Source organism: Danio rerio, chromosome 9, assembly GCF_049306965.1.
Source record: "Danio rerio strain Tuebingen ecotype United States chromosome 9, GRCz12tu, whole genome shotgun sequence".
Classification (NCBI taxonomy): domain Eukaryota; kingdom Metazoa; phylum Chordata; class Actinopteri; order Cypriniformes; family Danionidae; genus Danio; species Danio rerio.
The window spans coordinates 35780295-35802104 of record NC_133184.1 but is presented as its reverse complement, the minus strand read 5'-3'; the positions used below and the strand labels follow the sequence as shown (position 1 = coordinate 35802104).

Below are 21810 nucleotides of genomic sequence, written 5' to 3'. Positions count from 1 at the left end.
GAATAACAACACCCATACACGCTCATACACTACGACCAATTCAGTTCATTCAATTCACCTATACCGTATGTCTTCGGACTTGTGGGTGAAACCGGAGCACCTGGAGGAAAGCCATGTGAACACTGGGAGAACATGCAAACTTCACAAAGAAATGTCCACTGACCCAGCCGGGACTTGAACCAGTGGCCTTCTCGCTGTGAGGCGATCATGCTAACCACTGCGCTATTGTGTCGACGAAACAATTATATTTTTATAATAAATTATTTTAATTACTATTATAATTTTAAATTAAATCATTTGTAAGTATTGGCATTAAAACACTTGTTTGTAGAGCAGGTAGTTTGACAGTCTTCTGCTGTTTGTTATTGCGAGTCAATTCACAAAAGCCTAAAACAACAGCAGAAGAGAGATTTCTTCCACATTGCAGAATAAGATGAACAACCCAAACAACATAAAATAAAATCTCCCCAAAGATCTGTTAGTCTACCATTTCCCATCCATATATCCATCTTTTTTATAACCTCAGTAACAGTGTACTATATCTGTTGACATTTTTTTGGACTGGTTTGCATTAACAGAGAAATCTCTGACAGAACATTTTCAAAGAAAACCAGACGTATTTTTATAAAACCAACATGTTTGATCAGACGTTGACTTTGCTTTCATCTTACATATGCGGCCTGCTTGTGAAGACTTCAGCGTCAGCACTCTAAATCCAGCGAACAGAATCACTTTTTGATCTGAATGTATCAGACAGACCGCTGATGCAGCCTTTCAAAACACAAAGGAGCTTCGGTGCCAATGAGCGCAAAGCTGGGTGTAATTTCAACAATGATGGAAAATATGTAAACACCTGAGCTCTCTTTCATTTCTGTCCTGCGAAACACTCTTCCTGTGGGAAAGGAATGGTCATTTGTGAGGCCGTCTAGAGCTGGAGAGGTTGACTCATGCAGGGTGAGGCCAGTGGCTGCTTTTGACTGACATCTACCAAAAAAGCAGCCAATGTCAACACAGCACCACTGCACTCATTTAAAGCACATATTAACCCTTAAAGGGGCTGTATGTGTGAATTTCCAGGTATTTGAGAAGTCATGAACTGACTTTTGCTTTAGACGGTTCTCTGAGGTCCACTTATAATGTTATCAAGATTTTACATCGACAAGCATCATGATTTAGAAGTAAGAGTTGGCTTTCTGTCCTGTTTTGACCCCCCAAATGTGAGCACAAACTCCCTCTGGAATGATTGGCCAACATTTTTGCATACTTTTTAAGTTTGAAAGGACAGCTTTGTGTCAACTAATATAAACTTCTGAAAATAAGTTTGATAGCCTATGTTGGGTAAAGTTTAAAAAGCATAAACATTCCGCACATATTTCACTTTTTTTTGTAGTAAAAAAGTAAAAAAAAAGCATTCAGTACATATCAAATGACCTGTAAAATCAGACAAAGTAATAGTGAATACAAAATGAAAACATCTATACACACTTGTGTTGTGTGAAATCACTTTTGAACCAAATAGTCAGGACAACATTGTTATTTATTATCAATCTTTCAGAAAAGTCAGTCGAAATATGTTTGCTTGTAATTGAATCCACAACAAAATTAAGTGAAACATTGACCACGTTCTTATAGGGTATATGCCAAACTAGTGTTGTTCCCATTCTGATAAACTTCTGGTGACCTGTTATTGTGTTTTTTTTTTCCATTTTATACGATTCCTTTTACAGCATTGATGTTGTAATTTAATTAAAACACATTCAGTTAAATAGACTTGGGCATTCATTTAGTTGCTCAAGCGTAAAACAAGACAAAAAGCCGTTTACTCGCACATGCATGTCAGAATTAGCAGGCTAGTGCAGAAGCTACATTGAATATACTGGGCTAAAATAAATGCTTATAAATTCATGGCGGGGAAAAATGTCATTTATTGCAGTGATTGTTGTACAATCTGAGACTCACTTTATATCGGATATCACTCAGCCAGTGGAGATCACATATTTTTAAAGAAGACAGACCTTAAATGCGCCGGTTTTGCAATGGCATATAGTTCAACGGAAGCGCTTAACCCAGGTTACTGACAAATTAAATGTCCTATTAGCATATCTCACCATATACCTACTTGACATGATCTGGGGCTTTATTAAAATATAGTTTGTCCACAATAATGTTGGGATCAAAGGAAAGGCAATGCAAAGACGTTTTTCTTACACTACAGTTTGTCTCTTGTCTTTAGTGCCTCCTAAAGGTCCCGTGAAGTGCATTAAAATGTGGGTTTTTATTTGATGTTGGACATAATCTCTACCAAAACAAGAAGAGAGGGTGAGACATAGTGTAGCTCCTCTCCTTTTTTAAAAACAACCAATAGCGTTTTGTTTTATAACCGCTCTGCCAGTGAGAGTGGTTGAGCTCAAGTGCATCAAACAAAAAGCAAATAAGAGACGTCTTGAATGGGGTGGGGCATGTTAGATACTACAGAGCACATGATTGGTCAAGATTTGAAGAGAAACTGACGTATGAGGTAAAGTGAATAAAACCAACCAACAACCAATTCGTAACTTTTTGATTTAGTGGCTAATTCGTATGAATTTGTATAATCTTACATGTTTATATCTTCTAAACACAAACTTTGTCTCTGTTTTGGAGCACACTAGGTTATAGATATTTCAAAAACTAACAATACTGATACTTATTTCATGGGACTTTTAAACTTTGGTTTCTGCACTGACTTGGGGCCTGTTCCATGTAGCAAAATTAGCTGGCTAGCCAGTTAACTTTCAGTTTAGATTGTTCCATTTCTGTTTTAGTTACCACGACGATAGTCAGTTTTAACTCTTAATGCTCTTTATTGTCATGGTAACTTACTCTACATGGCTAACCTGCACCAAAGCAGGTTATGTTCTGGTTTAAGAACACAAACTGAGTTTTAACCAATCAACTATGAGCAAAGTGCCACGTCTCCTATTCCTCTTGTTTGTTTTTAGACTAACAATAAAATTAGTATGTTTTTATAATAGTACAATGACCTCTTTTTTTGTCAAAAAGTATTTTTTATGAGTGTTTTGCTGCCAAATTAATTCCATACTTCTATACTTATTTTACCTCTAAAGAAAGACTTTGATATGAGTATATCAGGACCTTGAATCGTACATGTCCATGAATGTAGGGATGAACAAGTCTGAACCTTCAAAATTTATATACTACAGCACAAAATCTACACTAAATACTGTATGTTTCCCAAAACCACAGTATGTAAGCGCCTGAGTCAGCTGATATTTTAAACTGCTTTTTGAACCAAAAGAGTTTACATACCTGTTAAAATGGCTTCTCGCACCTCAAAGTCTAGACCACATTTTAAGAGTTTACTGGTAAGTCTCACTTACCCAGAAGCCTAGCATTATTTGCAAGTTTTCAGTGACAGCTGTCTTACCGTTGATGGGGTAAAGCTCTAACACTCCTCCCATGTCTAACAGGTCTGTACCGACCAGCTTCAGCACGGACACATGACGAAGACCTGCAAATCAACAAGAATTTTTAGGTTACGATTTTTTTTTCAAACATTCCCTTGTTGGTTTTCCCTACATTGTTTAGTGTTAGATCAGTCTAAAATGAACATTCTGTCATCATTCTCACATCATGTCATGACAAATTACCTTTGAAGCACAAAGTTTTCTGTTTCTATTACTTTTAAAAATTACACAAACCCCTTGACACTTCAAAATATTCATAAAGTGATCCAAAAGTGAATCCAGATCTGAATTCAGTCCAAGTCTACTGAAGACATTGAATAAATAAACCCATAATTTAGGCTTTTATGCACACATAATCATTAATCAGCATACAATGTTACGGCAATTAGGTTTGATCACAGGAAATCAAGCATGTCTTGAACATTCATTCTTGTGTGTTGCATGGCACACTTGAGCTTTAGCAGGAAGCAGTGATGTTTGTTCTTGTGTATAAAACTTAAAACTAAAAATAAAGTTATGGCTGAGCTTCTGTTTTATTCACTGATAAGTATTTATATGTGAATATAAGCCCAAATCAAATCTGTACGTACGTACTAGTGGGCAAAGGCCATTGGAATCATTTTGGCTCTAGACTTCCGGGTTCATTTACTTCTACTGATGTTTAAATGTTAAAAATGGCTTGTTATGCTGTTTCATGACGCAAACTGATATTTTCTTAATATATTAATCTACTTTTTATGTATTGTCATGAACACACTTGTTTATAGAGCAAGTAATTTGATTGTTTTCTGATGTTAACTATTTCTAGTTATTTCTCTCTCAGGCAACAGAATCGTAAGTAAAACAATCGCATTGTAGAATAAGGTCAATGGAGCAGTCTTGTCTCTACAGAAGACTTTAATTTATATTTATAGAGATATTATGAATATTCTAAAGTGGGAACAAAAAAAAAACAAACACTTTTAACGGAGCTCAGACATCTCTCAGATTTCATTAGCAATATCTTCATTTGTTCTGTGAAAATGAAGAATTTGAATGGGTATTGGATGACATGGGGGTGAGTAAATAATGACAGAATTTGTATTTTGAGGTGAACCAATTCATATTTCTGGTTTACAGATTGCCGTTAATTAAACATGTGGCTTGCAGTATGTATTAATAAACAGTCTGAATTCACCGTCAAAATGAAAACCATTGCGGAAACCAATGTCAGTTTTAATGAAAGACCAACCAGTTATTTTATTTTATTTTTTTGATTTTCACTTGTCAAACATCATGTAGATTTTATCCACATTCTGCCACACACTGTACATGTAATAATTATATTTTATGGAGCTGTGTAAAATTCTGACGTCAGTTTGTAAGCACGTTTTCCATGGTTTCCCTCTAGTATTTTCAGCTTTTTGGGGGGAATAACAGTTTATAATTTATGGGTAAATGATGCCATGCGGTCTACGTTGATTCAAGAGGCTTCACATTTTGTTCTACAACATTAAATACTCACAATCATATGTCAGTTTGTGATTTATAATGCCCTTGTTTTTTTCTAGCGAGTCGCTAAATTGCAGTTTACTAGTTTAATTACAATGAGGTAAACCACTGTATGATTTCCACAGGCATTTCAAGAGGAATGTGCTTCTTCTGGACTAAAAGGCTATCCTTCACTTTTAGCACTTCCAAGAGTGGTCAGTGCTGAGATCAATGCTTTTATACTAGCAGGTACTGAAAACGACTGCTAATAGTAATTAAATAATGTAAATATCAGTCAAATCCATCAAGCAGCCATTCAAAAGCATGCTGTGGCAATAAATAAAGGCTTAGCTAATTGCATGAGTTATATGCGTGTCAAGATTTCTGGGACACGAGACAAAATGGCAAACATACACTGCTTTGTGTCAAGCTTGTGGGAAACTTTTCTGACTGTAAATATCATCAGGAATACATATTGTTCTGGGGAATAAAACCAAGAAAATTCCAAATCCATAACATTTTATAAGAAATGACTTGGGTTTTGAACTACGGCAACAAGGATCTGGTTTCAATCTTCACTGATTGACAAGAGAAAATCAATGTGAGATATTATCTTGAGACACAAGAAACCAATTGCAAAAGCCTGCAGGGTAAAAAGAAGGTCAATCTGTTGTGAAGAGTCCCTGAAGAATAGCTTCTCCTGTGTATTTATCTTCGATAACATTATCTGGCATTTTTATCAAACTTCTCCTTTAATGACATCCTAAGGTTTAGGAAACTATTTTATCCATTTTCAAAACAGCCTTTTGGGGGCCTGAAAAGGCAAACTTTTAAAGGTTCATGAAATCCTCGAGTAATTTTTTTTGAGATTTTAACAGATTTGTGTGTGTTGAGCATCAGTTAAGACAATGTTACCACCTGTTAGATTAAATTGTTGGGAAAACTAGATAATTTGAAGCTTTTGTCAGCTAATTTCAGCTTCCGGGTTTAAAATGATTTTTGGGGCAGGATCAAAATCGAAGACGTAGCGCAAAACTGCAAGTGCAAGATGACGCATTGTTTTCTCATTATTATTCATAGCTGAGTTTTCTTATCCTATTAGAAGAGCCTGCTTCTTAATTATTCATGACTGCACATGCTTTCGGAAGGCAAGGCAGACCTGTCAAGCTGTGATACACGGACCCACACCACGCAGTATTTAGCTGTTCATGAAGGCTCGTATGTGTTTGTTTCCATGATCCACGGGGTTTGTTGCATGTTTTTCCCCGCGATGTCAGGGCTGATACAACAAAGCTGTTTGTGTCCAGCAAGCATTTTTGTAGAGAGAGCTGTACGAGAATTGGAGAATGGCAGATGTTGTTCGTTCACATTTAGACACATCACCGTGCTGCTGTGTTTGCCTAAATCCTCTAGATTAACCAACAGGGCTATTGGTTAAAATAGGGCAAAAGACCTGCTGCACTGAATCTGCATTCAGACCCAGGGATTGACAGAAAATTCCTCATTTACAGTGTTTATATGAACATGATTATCTTTATAATGATATAAATTGTGGTTATCTGTATATGAAATTACGAATAACAAATGGAGCAGGCCATTAAATTACTGTTTATTTCTTTGCATTTTAACTTTGTAAACTATAAAATCATGCGTCTTCTCATGGTTTGTGTCTCATTTTGTGAGCTGACTGACAACAGTTGTTTGCTCCCCTCCTTCTCCCCTGCTGGCCACGCCCACTCCTGCCCTTTGCTCGCGGAGCTCCACGCCCATTATGATGCATCTTTTGAAAAAATTCTGAGGCAGACCTGAACCGAAAGTGGGTTGTGGCATGACCCTTTAAAAGTGCAAGTTTTTGAAAAAATAACCAATTTCATCACAGTGTAAACTACAAAAAAATGTGAATTTCTTTAAACAGTGATGTTATGTGCATGAGCGAATAATTGATAAAGAATATCGCATAATCATACTACAGGTATAGGCACAGACGTGTAGTGTTGCTTTGCAAAATAACATCTATAACACAACATATCCAAGTCATCTTTACATACCTGTTCTAATATAAGTCTTTTTTATAAAAATGCTAAATAAAAAGGAATAATTTTCCATTTTTCACAAAAGTAGATATTTTAAAAAATGTTAGAAACCTGAAACCATTGACTTCCATAGGTTTGGAACCACCTGAGAGTGAGTAAATAGTGAGTAAACTCATCTTTGGGTGAACTATGGCTTTACATTGCTTTAAAATGAGACCCTTAAAGGTATAGTTCACAGGTGTCACATCTCTGCACAGTTTAGCTTTATCCCAAATTAAGCACACCTGATCAAACTAATTAAGACCTTCAGGCTTAGAACTAAACTGCGGCCCTACTGAGTTTGACCTTCCTGGAGTTTAAGCAAAAATGAAAATTCTGTCATCATTTGCTTATCTTTTACTCGTCACATACCTGTTTGAGCTTTTCTGCTGAACACAAAAGAAGATATTTTGAAGAATGTTGAAAAGTAACCATTGACTACCATAGTATTTGTTTTTCCTACTATTTATTTCAATAGATAACCAGTTTACGATAACATTCTTCAAAATATTTTCTTTTGTGTTCAACTGAAAAAAGAAACTAATACAGGTTTGGAACCACTTACGGGTGAGTAATTTGTGAGTGAATTTTTTTTTTTATGGATGAACTATCCCTTTAATACATTGTTCTAAAATGCGACCCTTAAAGGTATAGTTCAACCAAAAATAAAAATCTTGCCATCATTTGCTCACTTTTTACCTGTCACACACCTGTATGTCAATGGATTTTCAGATTATAACATTTTTCAAACTATTTTCTTTTGTGTTCAACTGAAATAAGAAACTGATTTGAAGAAAAGTGACAGATTTGGAACCACCTGAGGGTGAGTAAACCCTCAGTTTTGGGTGAACTATCCCTTTAATACATTGTTCTAAAATAAGACCCTTAATGGTACAGTCCAATTTAAAATTAAAAATTTAAATCATTGTTTACTCGCCTTTTACTTGTCATACACCTGTTTATATGACAAGCTTAAAGAAGGTAATATTTTGAAAAATGTTGAAAACCAGTAACCATTGACTACCATAGTATTTGTTGTTCCTACTACGGGTGTCAATGGATATCCAGTTTATAACATTCGTCAAAATATTTTCTTTTGTGTTCAACTGAAAACTCTTGGAACCACTTACGGGTGAGTAATTTGTGAGTAAATGTTTATTTGTGGGTGAACCATCTCTTACCCAGGTTGCAGGCCTGACTGGTCAGTGCATAAAGCTGTTGCTGATAGGCCCATTCCTCATCGTTTGGTGCAGATATGACAAACAACCTGCGTCTCCAGCGGAATCTAAAATCAAGCAGAGCAAAATATTTAGATTACTATAAATTGTTTGCAATGGATGCATTCAAAACTATTAAATATTTGATTCCAATATAAAATGTTGGTAATGACTTGACAAGTAGATAGAAATTAAGTATGTTACCTAACAGATAAAGAAGTATTTCGATGTAAAAAGTTTATTAACTACCTGGAAAGGAAGTTCTCCAATGATCTGGGCTTGTCTTCTTTTTTGCACGTCACCCCATCCCTCTTCTGTTGCTCCATCTCTCTGATACGTGATGAAAACGTGTCGATGTAGTCGAACACAGCCTTCATTGCAATTGGCACTTCATAGTATTGCTGGAAATAATAAGAGATGCAGAACTTAATGAAATATTACAGCACCACAGAGGGTTATAAACCAAATAACTTTACAAGTAAGGGGATTTTCTCAATAGGTTTTGAGCAGCCAAGAATGTCTAGCCTAAAATTATGTGTCAAATCGACAGCGCTGTGTAGAATTCTTGGCATTTTTTCAGCAAACCACAACAAATATGTGGTTTAGGCTAGAACGCAATGCAGAACGCAACGTCCAGTTTCAATTGATTTCTGGCTTTGGCTATTGTATTATTCTTATTATTCTATTCTATTCAATTTTCATGTGTATTATTTATTTTATTTATTATATATAAATTTGATATAATTTTATTGTATGATGTTAATTTAGCTTGAATGTCACATTGCTATGAATTTTACTGATTATAGACTTTCAATAATATCAAATCTAGCTCAGGAATTCATAAAGGCTCTGAATACAAATATTTTTGTAATGGTCTCAAAACAAAGAGAGAGGTCCTGTTCATACCAAGACCAACAATTTTAACCGTCGTTTATTTTAAGAGCGCAGCTTAAATTGATTGAGATCTTAAAACAAAAATAATTTTGAGAGGTTATTGTTTATTTTATTTTTAGTGGGGAAAAAAGCTATGAAAGTGAGTTAAAGATATTTTTTTTGCCATTATTGTTAGTTGTGGTTTGGACTGTGCACTGAAAAAAAGATTCTTTGGATTTACAAAATTCTTTTAAGGTAAGAGATTGCAAACAATTTATATGGACTGAATTTAAACGAACTAAATAAATGTAGTAATGTTCAACTTAATTTGTTGTTTAAGTTCAGCCAATATAAATTATAAATTGCAACCACCTACCTTAAAAAAAATTAAGCAAATCCATTGAATCATTATACAGTGTGCTATATTTAAAATGATTTTTAGAAATATATCTTTATCACACAGAATACCTTGGTTTTAAACACCTCACCACTCCAAATTTATGTATTTACCTCATGACGTTGCTTTAAAACTGCTTTTCAAATCATAAGAAGAAATTTTCACACTGCAAAAAAATGCTTTTCTTACTTCTATTTTGTCTTTTTTTCTAGTCCAAATATCTAAAAATTATTACATCAAGAGGCATTTTCTAGACGAGCAAAAAAACTTTCTTGTTTTCAGAAATAATATGCCAAATTATATTTTTATATAATATTTTTCCTTAAAACGAGAAAAATAACCTAGTTTTTCCTTTTGACATAATATTTTGCTTACCCCACTGGCAAATTATTTTGCTTGTTTTAGGGAAAAACTCACTTAATTTTGACCTTTTATTTCTTTAAACAAAACAATATTTTTCAATTTTCTAGAAAATGCTTCGTTATTTAGGAAGTTTTAGATATTTGGACTAGAAACAAGACAAAAAAATTCTAGTTAAAAAAAACATTTTTTTGTGCAGTGCACTTGATAGTGAAATATACAGTATGCTATTACTGTTTTTAACAATGTGCCACATATACAGTGCTCCGCATATATAAGTACACCCCTCACAAATCTATCTTTTAAATCTCATATTTTTACTAGGAAGTTATACAATATTATATTTGTGCATATATATTAGATTAGTCAGTACTGAAGCCAAATCTGGAGCTATTAATATTATAATAATATTAATATTAATAATAATAATTCCTTACATTTATATAGCGCTTTTCTGGGCACTCAAAGCGCTTTACACAATGAGGGGATCTCCTCATCCACCACCAGTGTGCAGCATCCACCTGGATGACGCGACGGCAGCCATTTTGCGCCAGACCGCACACCACACACCAGCTGATTGGTGGAGAGGAGACAGTGATGAAGCCAATTGGAATATGGGGATGGTTAGGAGGCCATGATGGACAGAGGCCAGTGGGCCAGGGGTTAAACCCCTATTCTAGACATCCTGGGATTTTTAACGACCACAAAGAGTCGGGACCTCGGTTTAACGTCTCATCCGAAAGACAGCGCTCACTGAGCAGTATAGCGTCCCCGTCACTATACTGGGGCATTAGGACCCACACAGACCGCAGGTAGGGCGCCCCCTGCTGGCCTCACTAACACCATTTCCGGCAGCAACCTAGCTTTCCCATGTGGTCTCCCATCCAGGTACTGACCGGGCGCAGCCCTGCTTAGCTTAAGTGGGCGACCATGTGAGAGTTGCAGAGAGCTAGCTGCCGGCTAGAGAATTATTAATAATTTAGTTTAGAGAATATTATTAATAATTTAGTTGTTTTCTTTAGTTGTTTTATTTTGTAGGTTGTCATTTTTCAAAATATTTTGCTTGAATTAAATTGTATTATCTTTCAATTTCTAAATATGTTTGGTGACTAAAATATTATTTTAATAAATATATCTGTTTATTAAATCTGTTTTGTTTAAATGCACCAAAATACATTGCCTATATTCACTGAGAAATAGATAAAAATACTCATTTTCAAAATGGGGTGTACTCAATTATGCTGAGCACTGTATTTCTGTCAACATATACAGTTGAAGTAAATATTATTAACAATCCTGTGATTTTTTTTTCCTTTTTTAAAATATTTCCCAAATTAAGTTTAACAGAGCAAGGAATTTTTTATAGTATTTCCTATAATATTTTATCTTCTGGAGTAAGTTTTATTCGTTTTATTTTGGCAAGAATAAAAGCAGTTTTTAATTTTTAAAAACCATTTTGGGTCAAAACTATTAGCCCCCTTAAGCTATATTTTTTTCTTTATTTTTTTTGTTGTCAACAGGAAAAAACATTGTTAAACAATGACTTGCCTAATTGCCCTAACTTATCTAGTTAGCCTTACTAATCTAGTTAAGCCACTTTAATAATTGCACTTTAAGCTGAATACTAGTGTCTTGAAAAATATCTAGTCAAATATTATTTACTGTCATCATGGCAAAGCTAAAATAAATCAGTTATTAGAAATGAGTTATTAAAACTATTACGTTAAGAAATGTGTTGAAAAATTCTTCTCTCCGTTAAACAGAAATTGGGAAAGAAATATACAGTGGGCGAATAATTCTGACTTCAACTGTATATAATTGTACTATAGTTAGTTAGTACATGCTACATGCCAAGAATTAATTCAGTATTTGTGGGTGTCTGACTGGCAGCGGCTCTGAGGATTTTCAATAGATTAGACTCTCTATCCGCCTCCTGACTGCACAGTGGCTTCTTTGTTTATTGCAGCTGTCTGTAAACAGAAGTCTGCTTTGCGCTGGCACACCTCACGCACCGCTGAAAAGCACCGTGTATAAGAAGCCAGTTTTATTGCTAGTGTTACCTTCGCCTTCATGTCCAGATCTGTGAGGACCACGTAGAAATCGTTGTAGGTCATTCCGTACTCTTTCCTCAGCTCCATGATGAGATCCTGGTTCTCCAAATCCTCCTGTCTCAGACCTTTCATGGGCTTGTCCTTCTCTGCAAAGACGCCACACAAAAAATCCTGATCAACCAACCAAACAGAGAGATAAATACAGCAGATGGCTCCGCAGTCTGCTGGTTTTGTTTTGACTGCAGTTCAAAGAGCCATGCGTGTCTTTCATAACGTACAGCGTGACCTCTCTGCTGAGGTCAGAGCCAGTCAAACTCTATAGTAAGAGTACAGTACATTCTGCTGTTTGTCTGGATGGATAAAAAAAGTCAGCAGACATGGAGTGTTTTAATGAAGTGCTGCAGGGCCTTGCGGATGTGTTTATTCTGGGAGCATGGCTTCCTTTGCTCTACAAGAGACAGATAAAAACAGAGCAACTCATGTGAAAGACCCTCTCTTTGCTCAGTGGAAACTCTGCGGGTGCACGAGACAGCATGGGAGGACACAGCCAACCCAAAGTATTTGTTTTCCTTTCCGCAAAATTCAAAGAATTTCTCACTCTGATTTCCAGTGGACAACAAAACAGACGGTTTGAGAGACTTTCAGCACAGGAGGTGAATTACAGATAAAAATTACCAAAAAAAAAAAACATGCTATTTTATTTATTGATCCTTTATTTTTTTAGGAATTTCCCATTGAGATTTGCATCTCTTCTACCAGGGTGTCTGGGCCAAAACGGCAGTACAAAAAGTTTCAGATACAAAAGACACACATAAAATATCACAAATTAAAATTTACACTAAGACTTCAAAATATTTTAATAATATTTAGAAATGCATTTGTTTCTAACATGATAACACTTTGCATTTAATTTCATAATGTAGGGCCAAAGGAGGAAAACGCTGTTTAACCAAACTCCATACGTACTCTAGCAACAGTTAAATGTAATTTATAAGAATTTTGTGTACTATAACTACAACTATAACATGATAAAAGGTTACAAATATATGATGGCAATTTACCCACACTGTAAAATGTCCAACTTACAAATTGTTAAATCAGTTTAATATTGTAAGTTAGGTGGAATATTTTTGAGCTCAAGAGTTAAATTTACTCATAAAAATCATTTAACTGCATGTTTGGAATTGTTTGTCCAAAGAAAGTAAAAAATCTGTTAGAACTTAAAATTTTGATTTCTTCATTGAGCATTTATTTATTCATTCATTCATTCATTCATTTTCTTGTCGGCCTAGTCCCTTCATTAATCGGGGTCGCCACAGCGGAATGAACCACCAACTTATCCAGCACGTTTTTACGCAGCGGATGCCCTTCCAGCCGCAACCCATCACTGGGAAGCATTCACATACACACACACACTCATACACTACAGACAATTTAGCCTGCCCAATTCACCTGTAACGCATGTCTTTGGACTGTGGGGGAAACCAGAGCACCTGGAGGAAACCCCAACTGAGGCCAACTGAGCCGAGGTTCGAACCAGCGACCTAGTGACCTTCTTGCTGTGAGGCGACAGCACTACCTACTGCGCCACTGCTTCGCCCATTTAAGCATTTACCATAGTAAAAAAATGAAAGCTGAGTTAACTTGAAATTTTTAAGCAACCGGCTTAAAGTTTATTAAGCTTCAGTGGTTGAAGTTGTGCCAAATTATTCCATAAAGTATACTTGACTTAAAACAGCCTTTTCAGTCAACTTAAAAAAACTATTTGGCACAAACTTAACTACTGAAGCTTAAACTCGAAATTTCTTTGCAACCGGTTGCTTTAAAAAATCAAGTTAACTCAGTTTTTTATTTTTACAATACTTTTGCAATAATGCCCTAGCGGTGAATAGAATAATATGCATTTTATCCAGCTGTCCAGCTTTATTAATAACGGCAGGTTTGCATGCATATAAATTACATCTCCATAATCTATCACTAAAAGGAAACAGCTTTGGATAATTCTTTTTCTTGCTTCAAAAGGATGGCACTTCTTAATACGACAAACAAAACCAAAGTTAGGCCTGAGCTTCTTTACAAGATTTTCAAAATGAATATCCAACCGTTTATCAAGCCACATGCCCAAATATTTAAAAGTGCTTACTCTTTCAATACATTCTTCCTCCAGGGTTAAGATTGGTGAAACTTTCATTTTTGTACGACTGCAATTAAGGTGTATTTTTGTATATTTGGTCGATGATGCAAAACATTCACCCACGTTCAACTACTTCCAGAGGAAATCCAAGATAAATACAGTTGGATTACTGTTCTATTGTACAGTATTTGCTCATGGGTATGAATTTGTAATGATAACCTTTTTTTTATACATTACAGGATTACATTTAGTTGTTGGATTGTGTTTTCCTTGCAATCTTGTGTGTTCTTACACAGAAAATGTATTTAGTGACTTTACAATAATAAATGAACAGTTCAGAAAAATGCAAGAACCTCTAGTGTCATCTGAATTTTTCTTTTAAAAAGAACTTTTATCCAGCTCATGTGTGTAGGTTCAGTAAAATAATTTTATGGCATAGAATAAGCCCTATTTGTGGTCTTAAAAGTGAAATAACTTAACAGAAACAAGTGAGGCTGAAAAAAATATTCATTTTCGATGGAAATTTCAGACGGCACTTTTTGCAGGTTTCTCAAATAATAAACTTCTTCATGAGATCTCTAATATCACTTAAGTGATGTCGAAACATCAATACTTTACAACAGTTAAAGCGATAGTTTATTTTAAAAATTGCTATTTACTCTATATTTACTTATCCTCAGGTGGATCCAAACCCTTATGAGTTTCCTTCTTTTGTTGAACATAAAATAACATATTTTTGACCTGTAACCATTGAATTCCATAGTAGGAAAAACAAATACTATGTAGATCAATGGTTACAGATTTCCAACATTTTTACTTTACATTTACTTTTGTGTTTAACAGATGAAAATAACTAATAAAAGTCTGAAAGAAGTAATGGGTGAGTACGTGGCAGAATTGTAATTTTGGCTGAAGTATCCCTTTATTTTTGTCTAAATTTCTAAAAACTCCACATCTTTTACAAAATTATTATTTGATGGCAAAATGTCACCTTGGAATTTTAAGTTCTATCTGTGTTCTGAATGATTTTGAAATGTTGAGCTTCAAAGTTTTTGCATTCCATAGCCAACAGTATGTGTGTAAAATTTGTTTTTTAAATAAAAAGTCTTAAAATGTAAACAACTTAGAAAAAAACATCACATAATTTAAATAAGTTGTCATTTAATAAGAATATGTATGCAATAACTACATTTTGACAAAAATGTCATAGAACCTTATAATTCTAGAGTAACGAATTTAGATTTTTTAGCCTTCTTGCATTTTTCTCAAAGACCAGCTCTCATTCTGCATGTAAAATGGTACAAATCTTTTGTGAAATACAGGTATGTAAATTTGATTAAATACTGTTTGTATTATTGTTATGTAATTAAAAAAGTTTTAATGGATAAAATCATTATTACACTGTAGATCATTTTGTTTCATGAAAAGCACAATTTTAGGCAGTGTTGTGTCAGACTTGATTGTATTCATAAAGACACACTTTAAAGTTGTAAAATTTAGTTAAACAAGTATAAATGTAAACAAAAATGTGTGTTAAAATGATTCAATTACATACTGTGTTAGCAACTCATTGGAAATAAAAAAATTAAAATTATATACCTTACTTTCACTACACAATCCATGCAATATTTTATAAAGTACATCATAAAGTATAAATAAACTAACACTTGCTGCAAAAAAAAAGTTGTATGTACAATCCACAAGCTTATTTCACAGCATCAAAACATCAGAGCAGATCAGAAAAGGCTTATATACTCTGCCCATAGATCAAAAATGACTTTAAATGCCAGATGTGATAAGCAATATGTCTCCATCATCTACTTGTGATCTGATCAACCAAAACACATCTTAAAACCAGGTGCAAACAAAGCCTAAGTTCAGCCAAATAGCTATTTCTTCTGCATAACATGTGGTTTTCTTGAAATAACCTCTATATTTATCTCTCAAAGCAAGAACAAACACTAAGAATGCTTAACGCACAATATATAATCAACACACGGGAATCTTAATATAAAATATAAACAAACAGAAAAGTAAATAACTCTGATAAAACGGAATCCCCCTTACATCACACGCATTATAAACAGAAAATGAGAGATTTAGTTTAGCCTCAGAAGCAATCCTAATTATATATGCCTACCATAGCCACAGCATGGGACCTTTAATTGTGGTTTAGGAACCGCTGATCATACAGTCAGTCATGTTTCCTTTTCTAGTACCTTCAATGCTGCACTGGAAACAGTCACAGTGAGCTGGCAGGCTATAAATGCTCAGAACGTGCCAGACTGATATATGCCCTTCACAGAGAGCCCTATGTGTTCCTTTAGATTCCTTCAAGGGCGAGATGTTTATATGAGAACTAGTTTTTGATTCCATTTTTCGACCCCGTGAGCAGTGAAAGGGACCCCTCACAAACAACTATGTGACGCAGACCAGACTGATGAGTATATGGAACAAAAGTCAAAGCAGTGACTCATTCAGAGGCAGTCTGGATGAAGATGATGTCATGGTTAACCCCTTTCTCAGCATTTTGTGTTAATGCTTGCAGACTAATATTTTCCCATTCAAATCTGGAATATACCATCAAACTTCCTGGGAAAAATGGACATTGATGGAACTGAGGAAAAAACACTTTGGCTCTTTGTTTAGGACATTCTTGTAAGATTAAATACAATGTAAAATAAAGATATGGCAACAAATGTTTTACAGCACTTTGCCACACACTTTAAAAAAATTGCTTTAAAAATAAATTTTCACAAAACTTTTTGTTAATTGAACTTATTTAAATTTTAATCAGTTAACACTGTTAACACAAGTCACACTGTAAAAAAATATATGATCAATTGGTCCTAACAGTACATGCTTTTAGTTGATTGTAACTTATTAAACTGAGGTAATCATGTTCTGACTTAATTTTTTAAGTTACGCAAGCTGTTTTAGGTCAGTTTAACATAATATAAGTTCAATGGACTCATAAGGTTAATTTGATTCAGCTTGAAACATAAGGCAACTAAGATTTTTTACAGTGCTGATTTTGATTAATTTATTTTTAGCTATATAAAGTTTGTTATATTAGTAAGTCTGATTGATGTACTGTAAGTTGAACTGACTAGAAATGTTATTTGATTCAACTGAAAAATAAGCAAGAAGAAGTGAAAACTTTTTACAGTGTAACACATGGAGTTTTCTTTCACCCTGATGCTTCAAAATTAAATGATTAAATCTGATTAAATAAACAAACTAAATAATAATTTGTATAGACATATAAAAAAGACAATTTTGAAGAAATCAACCTTCAAAAAAGACAATTAAAATTATAGTCATTCTTTTAATAATGTACTTTTTTCAAGTAATATACAAGAGTTTAATTGCAAGTCCAATGGAATGTTCAATTAAATTCTGAATGTCACACAACACTTTTGACAACATGCACTGTAGCATTCAAAGCAAGATTTTAGTAATAACCTGGTGTTATTTATCATTTGAGGGAGTGAGTGTTTGAATTTATTCCAACAATACTCATGACTTCAAGCCATGGGCTTCCCTGCTTTTTGGAACAGCGCATCAAAAATGTACAATGAAGAAATTGTAAGAGTAATGTATGCTTAATGTACACGGCACACCCTTCAAAACCGGCTCATCTGCCAAGAACTGACTGCTGTAGCTGAGCTAAAACTCTCCAGTCAGAATATCAGCTACAAAGGAAACAGACTTTTTCCCATGTCTTGGCTAATGAACTAGAGAAAATAGCGTGCCATGGCGGTCTCTGCTCCCACTCTTTCATTTGATTCATCCAGCAGCATTCCATGACACTTGAACAAGCACCATTCACTCCATTCCCAGACCAAGTTCCTTTGCTCTGTGTCATATGAGGTCATAATCTGGAAAAGTGCTTCCCTCACTTGCAAGTGATTGCTAACTGTTGAATAAAAGGCACTTTTTGTTTGACATGCGAAAGAAGAATGTCTTTTGTTTATCATATCCATCTTCAGCCTAATAATTCTTAGCTCCATGTCACAACTAGTAAAGCTTTCAGAGAACAGGAAACAGTTGCTATTTTTTTTTGATTGTTGCAGGATTTTATGATGGGTGGCCTGAGTTCAGTTTGGCTCAGTGGGAATGGATGGAATGCTCTGACCGGAACTTCCATAACCTGTGTTTAAATGTCCATATGTCAACATGTGACATGGATTCTCAGCAGTGGCCGTTTAAGAATGAGGAAGCAAAACAATAGAAAAGATAACAGGAAAAACGTACACACTGAAACAAATCCAACCTGAAAAAAGATTAAATTGCTTGTTTTTTTTTTGTTTTTTTTGTTGATTTGGCAAAAATCTGTAAAATTATCTGTACAACTACATTTAACATGTTTACTTAACCCAAATCAACATTTTCTTTATTAAGTTAAAAAGATTAGTTTTGTGAGCAAAAAAAAAAAAAAAACTTCTGCCAACTTGTTACTTTGAGTTAAGCCAAAATTACAATTCTGCCACTTACTTACCCATTACTTCTTTCAGACCTTTATTAGTTATTTTTTCATCTGTTAAACACAAAAGTAAATGTAAAGTAAAAATGTTGGAAATCTGCAACCATTGACCTACATAGTATTTGTTTTTCCTACTATGGAATTCAATGGTTACAGGTCAAAAATATGTTATTTTATGTTCAACAAAAGAAGGAAAAACAAAATTGCAGTATTTCTAACCCTAACAACAACAACAAAATGAATAGTAACACCAATAATAACAATAATATCATTATTATTATTAACAACAACAAAATAAATGATTAATAATTTGTCATTTTTTTTCTTGTGAGAGGGGTGGGGGGTACATGACATTTTAATGAACTACAACTCCCATCATGCACCTTACACACACATCAGTTTCTGGTTCCTCCTGATTACAAACACACAGCTGGAAGCTCACGATGAACTGATTACTAGGACTATAAAGACACCTCATTCACACATACTCTTTGCTGAGTCTTGTTTTTCCCTGTGAAGCATTACAAAGTGGTTTTCCCTGTTTGTCCTGCCATGTATTAATCCTAGTCTTGCTTACCATTATTGTTGTTTTTCCCCCTGTCTTGATTCTAATTCTGCATCTAGTAAATGTTTTATTAAAATTTGTCTCTGTTTTGGTTTCTTTATATTTCAATTGAACTATGTGTGTTTGTTCTGATAATATATTATTTCTTAGTACCAATTTCTAAGAGTTTTTTTAGGTCAGTGCAACTGATGTTTTTAAAAGTTGAGTACAGAAGAAAAACCAAAAGGAAATGTTATGCACTTTAAAAATGCAGGGTTCCACACAATTTGATTGTCCCAACACAAATTGATTAAATTAACTTAACACTTTTAACAAATTTATGTGGATTGAAGATAAAAAATTAAGTTGTCCCAATGAAATCTCAAGAATTGTGTTGTTTCAGCTCAATTAAAATAAGTAGTTTGAACAAGCAAAAAATATCTATTTCTTGAGTGTTTTTTTTTGTTTTGTTTACTCAGACATTCCAGTTCTGCAGACAAAAAAAATATTCAGTAAGCACTTAAAACGTTTTGTTACAGAGTAGTTCACCTCTCCAGAAAGCTAATAATCTTATGTTAACCCAACTAAATAAATTTTGTCTTACTGACAAACAATTTTATGTCAGCCAAAACTTGAGTGAACAAGAAAAAGCAAAAGGAAACAAGTATAATAGTATTTTTTTTTTGTACTGGCTTGATTTTTTACAGTGCAGACAGGCATGAAAACGCATTCTTCTATCATTCTTTAAGTTATTTTGATTAAAATGGTGGTTTGAATAATACGTATTTGTATTTCATATAAAAGAGCATGCGACTTTATTGTTTAAAGAGTGACTTACCAAGCTGGTAATGATCAATTTTCATGGTGCTATTCCTAAATGTGCCAAAGATGGTGATGATGGTTACTTTCCTGATTGCCATTTCACACACGTGCTCCAAGTATTCATCCCTCTGCTGAATATACATGCTGTTCTCCTCTGTTGGAGAGGTGATCAACTAAAATAAAGATTTTGAAAGTATGTATTTTTAAAAGAATAACAACAAAATCCACATTTTAATTAATACTATTACCAAGACTACTCACAATTAATCTCCTCCTGCTTTCAAAATAGTCCAAAAAGGTTGCCAGAGTTCCTTTAGGTGGCGGTGGCGGTGGTGGTCTTTTTGTTGGTTTCTGATAATCTTCTTTCTCAAGAATCTTTGGAACTTTCTTTCCATTTTTCTTACCACCCTTTCCATCTTTTCCTCTCCTCTCTGCTTTGTCCTTTTTAGACAGCTTATCTGTCTTGTCCTTTTTCTTCTTTTTATCTGTTTTGCCCTTGCCTCTTTTGGTGGGCACGATTTCTTCCTCTTTTTCTTCAGGATAGGCATCGGTAGGCACACCTACGTCATATTTCTCCTCATACGCGTTGCTAATATCTTTATCGCCATTCTTTTTCTTTGTAGGCCTTACTTTAGTTGGCTTGTGTTGTGTTGGTATAGTGTTGGTATGTCTATGGTTGTATTCTTTTTTAGAAGTGTGGTTGTCTCTGTATCTTGCTGAGTCAGTTGGGGGTGAGGTGGTCTGGTATCTGTCCCTACGATTGTAATAGTAAGGTTCGGCAGTGGTCTTGTGGGCTGGGATCCATTGAGGGGTAGTATTAGCTCTGGTAGTCCTTGGAGTGGTGGTGGTCCGTGTTGTTGTTGTGGTTGGCCGCGTTGTTGTTGTTGTCGTTGTTGTTGTGGTGGTGGTAGATCGGGTTGTAGTTGGGGGACGTGTTGTGGTGGTAGTAGTTGCTTTGGTAGTGGTGGTGGTAGTTGTTGGTCTTGTTGGAGCTGGAGTGGTAGTTGTTGTTGGTCTTCGAATGGGTTTCCGAATCTCTTTTCTCCTTTCTGTTGGTGGGTCCACCTGGGAATCAGTGGTCAGGACACCCTCAACCACCTGACCCTCCACCCCAGCCCCTTTACACTTCTGCACAAAGCCTTTCTGCCGTACTTTTTCCATTTTGCGCATAGGTGACTGGTCGATAACTTCATACATTGCTTCCAGTCGGACCGGGTATGGATACCGTTCCTCCACCTGAAGCGTCTTCTTAAGAAGAACCATCCCAAACTTTCCTTTCTCTAATTTTAGAAAGGTCATGAGCCTGGGAATGAGAGCAGTATCTAATGGCTCTTCCATCACTTTCCCTTCATTAGTAATGCGTCTGATTTTCCCACCCAACTCTCCTTCCTGATGGAACATGACAATCTGGTGCACGTGCCGCTCAGCCAACTCACAGTAAACCTCAGGTTTAAGCAGACTCATCATCAATCTGTAGTAGCCATCAGAGTCGTGAGGTGCGGAAATAACCAGTAGGCGGTTTTTCCCTGCAAATGACGCCAGTAGGTTTGGAGAACCAGCACTGCTTGGCATGCGGGACACTCTGGCCCTGGCTCCAGGTGTTCCATCATCTTGCTGGATTGGATTCCTTGTCCCACCCTGTGCTGGTCTCCTTTGTGCCAAGACCTTTCTGGATTGGACATTCCTTCTAAATTGTACACCTTCGTCTCCCTGCATCTGTTGGCGTTTATCATTGATCCATGTAGAAGAAGCACGTGTTTTAATGATCTGACCCTGTCGGGATTTGTTTTGTCTTGCTCGTCGTACGGACATCAGTCTGAGTTTAGCCTGTTTATCGGTCGGGCTGCTTTCTGACACGTAAACAGCCCATGTCAACAGACACAAAACACCGAAACCAAGCATATACCGTGCCCTCAT

General features: G+C 35.2%; 1 protein-coding gene across 1 annotated transcript in view; it reads right to left on the bottom strand.

Moving 5' to 3' along the window:
* ccdc80 (coiled-coil domain containing 80) overlaps nt 1–21810 on the bottom strand; it is a 24054-nt gene extending 2244 nt beyond the window's left edge. The window contains exons 1-6 of the mRNA NM_001007198.1: nt 20155–21810; nt 19910–20066; nt 11917–12053; nt 8476–8627; nt 8191–8294; nt 3428–3511 (exon numbers count right to left, since the gene is read on the bottom strand). Of these exons, the coding sequence (NP_001007199.1) occupies nt 3428–3511; nt 8191–8294; nt 8476–8627; nt 11917–12053; nt 19910–20066; nt 20155–21810 (2290 nt within the window). The remainder of the gene's footprint in view (nt 1–3427; nt 3512–8190; nt 8295–8475; nt 8628–11916; nt 12054–19909; nt 20067–20154) is intronic.